Here is a 7,500-nt window from a genome sequence, read left to right as displayed (position 1 = left end):
ATGTGAAGAAACTGATTTTCACTCTCTGACTTTGACTCTGACTCTGACTCTTATCCTGTGTCTTCCCCCTCCAGTCCTGCATTGAGTTTCGCCTACCCGCCCACCCCGGTGGCACTGCAGATGCACCAGCAGCTGATGGGCCGTCCTCCGGGCATCGTGGGCTCGGCGTTCGGGCACAGCCCGCCCCTGCACCCATCCCCGGCCTTCGCCACCCAGCGGCCCATGCCTGGCATCCCCTCGGCTGGCCTGGCGCCCATCGAGAGGACCGTAGCGTCCGGAGAAGCCCAGGTAAGCCCAACTGTGGTGGCCCAACTCTGCACAGTTCATGACACATCGCAGTAGCCTCACAAACATACAAAACACCCACAGATAAGTTACTGGAAGTGCTACTTGGATGATGAAATAATGTGTGCCTCTAATGCTTGGCGATCCAAATAGATCCAATCCCTTAGGCACCAAAAAGGATAGTAAGCGTGGCCTTCTTCAAAGCAAACACATACAGGCCTAATACAAAACAAACACATCCAGGTACTGAACTTGGAACTATAATATCCTACAAAATAGTGCACAAAGGGGAAAAGAAAAAAAAAGCCCAGTTCAACCACAATTTTGCTCCCAACATTTTAACCAGTGTTGTTTTACTTAAACATGATGCTTTGGGTTTGCTCAGCCTTCCACACACCCATCACAGTAGTCAGGCACCACACCAGGTACATCCAGCCGCACCCCCCAGCCCCAAGCTGGCTGTCAGCGCGTTGGGATAAACAAGGGGGCCAGGGGAGGTGGTATTTCACTGGAGGTAGCCCTCCCTCGAAGAGCAGGAGCAGAGCCTCTTGGGAGATGATGCGCACACAAACATACACACCCAGACTCATACATATACACAGAGTCCCACACACGCACACAAAGACACAGTTACATACGGTAGTGCATGTGCATGTCTACACACCCACATACACACACACACGCACACACTCAGGGAGGGAGTGTCACACACTTGCTTGTTTCTCCCAGTGTGGTTATTTTTCCATCCGGACCTCCAAGGCAACAACACGTACAGTACTGTGCAGGGCCTTGTTAGCTTGTTAGCTACCAAATCCCACCGCTGACGCCATTAATCACACTGGCACAAATGAGCGGCAAAAGAGATATTCGCCGGGAGGGAGGGAGGCGGCGCTCCATGCTCGGTTTGGGACGGTTTCTGTGGGATCGCCATCCCATCCCTTTCCACGTCCCTCCGTTTTCCTATCCCATCCCCCCCTATACGTAACCCTGTCCCCAGTCACTGCCTCCGCGTGGGGTGGCTAATAGAGCATATCCAGTCAGTAAATTATCCACCCCAGCCTTCTGTATTATCCTCCCTCAATTCTCTTTTATTCACCCTCTGTTCGGTTTATATCGACATAACAATGCTCCAATAACTACCACACCCCAACACCCCCCCCCCTTCTCACCCCCACTACAGCACACACACACACCTCCCCACCCCCACCCCCCCACACACCACATTATACCATGTTCTCAACTTACACACCAACCACCCCCGCCTCACACAAACACACATACACTCATCCCATGTCCAACACCCTTGAAATCCACCACCCCATTGCCATGTCAGATAAAAATAATGTGAGCAGTAAGCCATTGCCAGTGTTGATTTACCACCCATAGTCTGCATATCGACCCCCAGTTTTGCTGTATGGGCCTGTGGTGATGTGATTGTTGTGGCATTTGCCTATTAGGGTGGCAGGCAGACGTGATTGCGTGCACGGTGGAGGTTTTCTTTTCCTAAACCAGAGAAAGAAGGATGGATCGTCAGTCCCTCTCTTGAAGCCATTACGCCACCCTACACCCTCTATCCTATCCTATCCTGTGCTGTGCTGTCCTGTACTCTCTCAAGCCCTCACAACAACACCATCCATTTCCTCTGGTTGGAAGTTGGGTGGGTTGAGGTGGGGTAGGTAGGGGTGTGGGGGGGTGTGGATGGTGGTGGTGGGGGTTCACAGACAGTACAGGCCGCCACCACTTTAATAGAACTCGGACGCAGGGGCATTTGTCTGGAGAGGTGGTCGTAAAAGAACAATTAACGCGGAAGGATGAGGGGCCGCGGAGCATCGCTCAACATGACAGATATGGCAGAGGGGAGAGAGCGCATCCCTTTTCTGGACCCCTTTGCAAAAAAAGAAAAGAAAAGAAATACAAAAAGTACACAGTGTAGAATTGCTCATCACACACACTTGTAAAAAAAAGTGTTACGGTAGTTCTCCAAACCCGATTTGTACTTTATGGGTCTTGCACTACATTTTCTTCTTTTTTCATTTATTTTTCAGGCATGGTGTGGGGATAGAAGCCCTTATAGTGTTCACAGTAGCTTCTTGCAGTCTCTTCACTGTCCTACTATGGTTTGAAACTCGAGTTTCATATCTGTAAGGGAATCTTAGTGGAACAATTTCTTGTTCACGCATCTTTCATTGTCGGTTCCTGAAAGAGCTCTTAAGTCCCCTATGGACACCTGGGGGACCGTATATGGTCTCTGGTGTTTTAGCTCCAAAGGAGACCAGAGAAGAAAGAAAACCCAGATACTGCAGGATGTGCAGTGCAGTATATGTGTGTGTAGCTGTGTGTGTGTGTGTGTGTGTGTGTGTGTGTGTGTGTGTGTGTGTGTGTGTGTGTGTGTGTGTGTGTGTGTGTGTGTGTGTGTGTGTGTGTGTGTGTGTGTGTGCACGTGTGCATGTGTGTGTGTGTGCACATGTGTGTGTGTGTGCGTGCGTTTGCTTGTGCTAATGTGAATGCATATGTGTGCCTGTGCGTGTGTACATGGTATGCGTTAGGAATCGGAGACGCGCCGGGAGGTGCGCTGTGGTGGCTACACAGAGAAAGCACAGTGCCGATAGATATCAGAGTAGGAGAGGAGAGGAGAGGAGAGATGTTCAGTCTGCACAGGCACTGCCAGTTGGCAAGCCAAGCTGCTCCTCAGAGCCAAGGAATCCAGCCCGCTCTTCCAGGGAATGTTGCTTCTCTCCCTCACTCTTTCTCACTGTTTTATTTCTTCTTTTTTTTCAAGCCTCTCTGGCCAGCAACAGGGGACTTCCCTTGGCAGAGAGAGAGAGAGAGAGAGAGAGAGAGAGAGAGAGAGAGAGAGAGAGAGAGGGAAAAGAGAGAGTGAGTGTAGGAGGTCACGGCTCTGTAAAGGTCAATGGAGGTCAGAAAGAAAGGAATAAAATTGTTCAGTCGGGGTACCGAATGCACGCTACTGAACGAATGCATGAATGGATGGATGAATGAAGGAAAATGTGTTGACAGGCTGTTCACAGATTTTGTGCTGTTTGGGATCAGGAGCTGTGCTGGGATGATGGGTAGTTGAGAGGAAGCAGTGGAGTTCCTCATTTAGCCTAATATACAATATAATACTAGTAAAGGAAGGATGAATCACCGCACACTGGTATACTTTGCTGGTAGTTTATTTGGTGAACAACGCGTTTCGCTTGTTCACCAAATAAACTACCAGCAAAGAATACCAGTGTGCGGTGATTCATCCTTCCTTTACTTGGATTACTTTTACTGCACATCACCAGCACCTGGACAGTGGTTGTGCACAGGGACGCTACTTTGAGTAATACAATATAATACTATTATACCTCTGCTGGAACAAAAAAAGTTTAGAATGAAAGCCCCTATTATTCAAGTGGAGCTTTCAAACTTTTCTCAGTGATGAAATGAGAGCGATTTCCAAAGGTTTTACTGTTCTCTCTGCTATTTTAACAACAGTATTTCTCATAAGAAGCCTTGTGGGTTGTGTCTATGAGCTTTCAGCATTATTTCACATCAATTTTGTATTAGCCCTTACCTGTTACTTACCTACATGATCTGTGTTGTGGTGTCTCGCCCTGACAGAGTAAGCCCACCAGTGAGTCTGCTGTGAGCAGCACAGGGGACCCCATGCACCACAAGCGCTCCAAGCTGCTCTCTTCCAAACCCGACGAGGACCCACCCAGCCCGGGAGCCGTCAGCGTGCAGGTGAGTCTCACCAGGCGGCCTCCTACAGTACTCCTCCAAGGTCAAAGTTCAAGGTTAAGGTTTGGGATTCTTTTGTTGTCAACAAAGCAGTCAGGTGAGGCAGGTGAGTTTGAAAAGATAAAAGATGTTTCACTGTCATATATTCATGAATTTATTAATGAGCAATTAAAAAAAAGTTGTGTGCTCAGTATCTGTGAAGTATTTGTGAAGACATCAGCCAGCAAGCATGGCCTTCTACTCCTCCAAGGTCAAAGTTCAAAGTCTGGAGCTGTGTGTAAGAGTCCTAATAAAGTATCGAAAACAGCAGGACACAAGCCTTCTCCTCATCAAGGTTCAAGGTTAAAAGTTGAAATTTGTAGGTCATTTTATTGTGAGCCTTCCTAAATGTACAGGTCATTCTGAAAAACTGAAATGTAATTTTCCCTCTCTCTGGCAGTAGCAGTGAAGCACTTACACAAATCTACACACTTGCTTAAATTAAATTCTGTCATCGTTAAATATAGGTGATGCAGATAAATATGCAGACAGTGCTGTATAATAAACAGGCATACATTACAACCTACAGCACAGTCAGACAATTGAGAAATAAAGCAGCGCTGCATTTGCTTCTGTCCTACAGCTGTAAATAAATGCATTGCTCTCCTCCATTGCCCCTATGTTGTGCTAGTGCTCTTAATTTGAGCAGCCAGCCGCACTAGCACTACAAAGGGCCTGTGATCTGCTGTGTGTTGTGTTAGTAGGCTGCAGACAAGCTTGTTAGAGCCTGTAATCCTCCACTGACTAATACTTTATCCAGAGATGAACCCACACAGATATACAGCATGACACCACCTACACTACACGCACACACTGGCATAAACACATGCGCACGCACGTACGCACTCATGCACGTATACACACGCACTCACATGCGCAGGCATGCACGCAGGCACGCATACACGCGCACTCACATGCGCAGGCATGCACACACACACACACACACACACACACACACACACACACACACACACACACACACACACACACGGGCGCACGCACACTCAAATACACAAGTCTGTGCATGCACCAAAAAATATGTGCACACAAGCACACACTGACACGTGCTCTCACACACACACACACACAGACACACACACACTCACAGGCACAAACATGCACGCACAAATAAACACTGTCACACGCATACCCAAATAAATGCAGACACACACAGTGGTGCCCCAGGGCCAATTATGTGACGTTGTACGAGACTATTTGTTTGCTCGTTTTCATTCTGGCGGCTTGTTGTTGCTGCCGCTGCCGCACAGACGATAAGCCCCATTGATCTTCGGGAGCACGCCGAGGAAATTGTTTTCCTTTTAATCAGATGCCTAAGTGAATGAGGAAAACAGAAAAATGAAAGCGAAAATTAGGCTACAGATTGCTCCGTGGGGCCCCCCTCCATGTGTTCAGTGGGATGTTCACTAGAACGGCGTGCTGCCATGTGAATTTGAGTGTGATGGCACAACCAGAGGTGTCAAAAGTAAAAGCAAAAAGTAAAAAACAAACACAGTTTCCTTCCAACACAGGTAATTTATCTGAGTAACCAGTAGACCTGTGTACTTGTCTTATGATCAGCTGACTCTGCCCTGGTTGGATCAAATTTGTGTTTAGTTCTTGTTAGGTTTTTAGTCTTTTTCAGTAACAACACAGTCTAGCTAACCGATTCGGTGCAATAGGGTATATGATGTAACCATTATGTAATATTACGTGCTAGTGTTGTACTTACCGCATTAATTTACTTTTACTTTTACTTTTACTTTCGACACCTCTTGGCACAACACATAACAGGCAAAGCCCTCATTCTGCCATTAAGGGCTTACTGTCACCATAGGACCGCACTGTAAAATCAGGTAGTTCCTGCTCTGTGACAACCCTTTTGGTACAGTATATCACGAAAGTGAGTACACCCCTGCAGTTTTGGCAGATTTGTGAGTATATCTTTTCATAGGAAAGCAAAAGTGAGTACACCCCAGATTGAAATCCGGTAGAGAAGGGGCCGTGCTGGCTCTAATTGTCTCGAAATGAAAAGGGATTAAAAGGTAGGTCATCAGTGTGTGTTTCAACCTTTCTTTTCATTCAACTTTTATATTTTGAGTGTGCACCTGGCTTAAATAGATTGGTGTGAGGTTTGAGTGCAATCCTAAGGAGAATATCATGATATGCTTCAGTAGCCACAGTGCATGACATGTTGACATGCATGTTTCTTTTAGGTGTATTTCAGATTGCCACTGTTGACAGCATTCATGCATCCCCAAACCATGTCAGTCCCACTACCATGCTTGGCTATTGAGAGGATTCACTTTTTTGTAAAACTCACTTGTTTACCACCACACATGCTTGACACCATCTAAAGCAAATTTGTTTATCTTGGTCTCAACAGAGACGAACAGACCAAGGATATGGGTCACTGGTACCATGTCGTGTGATCTGAAGAGACCAAGATAAGCAAATTTACTTTAAATGGTGGCAAGCATGTGTGGAGGTAAACAAGTGAGTTTTACAAAAAAGTGAATCCTCTCAATAGCCAAGCATGGTAGTGGGACTGACATGGTTTGGGGATGCATGAATGCTGTCAACATTGGCAATCTGAAATACACCTAAAAGAAACATGCATGTCAACATGCACTGACACTACTGAAGCAGATCATGATATTCTCCTTAGGACTGCATTCAAATCTCACACCAATCTATTGAAGCCAGGTGCACACTCAAAATGTAAAAGTTCAATGCAAAGAAAGGTTGAACACACCGATGACCTCCCTTTTAATCCCTTTTCATTTCGAGACGATTCGAGCCAACACGGCCCCTTCTCTACCGGATTTTCTGAGTGAACAAGAAATTTAAGCGGTTAAATATGTTGTTAAAAGGTCACTAAACATTGTGTCAACGTGACATTTTTTTGATGCTTTCCTATGAAAAGATATACTCACAAATCTGCCAAAACTGCAGGGGTGTACTCACTTTCGTGATATACTGTATCTTTGTCATCGTTAATTTAGTGATTGTACCCTTCTGAATCTACTGTAACACCACAACTCTTGCATGTTATGTCAGCCAGGGTCAGGGACACAGGGATAGGGACTGTACATGGCCTAGTGGCCTCTGTTGATTACAGCCTGTTGATTAAAGGTAGTGGCCAATGTCGAGTAGTAGTAGTAGTAGTAGTAATAGTAGTGTAGTAGTAGTAATAGTTTCCAGATTTCAAAACTAACTCAATATAAGCAACCCCTCACAGACCCCAAGGCACATTATGTTCCACATTTACACGTTAAACGTGTATGTTGTATGTACCTACAAACGTATCTCGGATGAATGTCTGAGACTTTAGAAGAGTACGGTAGTATAATATTTTGTATGGAAATCTGTTTGGGGAGTTTACAAGCATAGCGTTTAAAATTTGTCATGGTACAGTATGAGAGACCTTGAACAGAGTTTTAAATGGTG

At 46.0% G+C, this 7,500-nt stretch overlaps 1 protein-coding gene across 1 annotated transcript in view; it reads left to right on the top strand.

Moving 5' to 3' along the window:
• gli3 (GLI family zinc finger 3) overlaps positions 1-7,500 on the top strand; it is a 213,628-nt gene that overhangs the window by 176,717 nt on the left and 29,411 nt on the right. The window contains exons 8-9 of the mRNA XM_063207002.1: positions 75-288; positions 3,895-4,017. Of these exons, the coding sequence (XP_063063072.1) occupies positions 75-288; positions 3,895-4,017 (337 nt within the window). The remainder of the gene's footprint in view (positions 1-74; positions 289-3,894; positions 4,018-7,500) is intronic.

Source organism: Engraulis encrasicolus, chromosome 9 (assembly GCF_034702125.1).
Source record: "Engraulis encrasicolus isolate BLACKSEA-1 chromosome 9, IST_EnEncr_1.0, whole genome shotgun sequence".
Lineage (NCBI taxonomy): Eukaryota > Metazoa > Chordata > Actinopteri > Clupeiformes > Engraulidae > Engraulis > Engraulis encrasicolus.
Note: the sequence above shows the minus strand (reverse complement) of the source record. Positions and strands in the feature narration are given on the sequence as shown.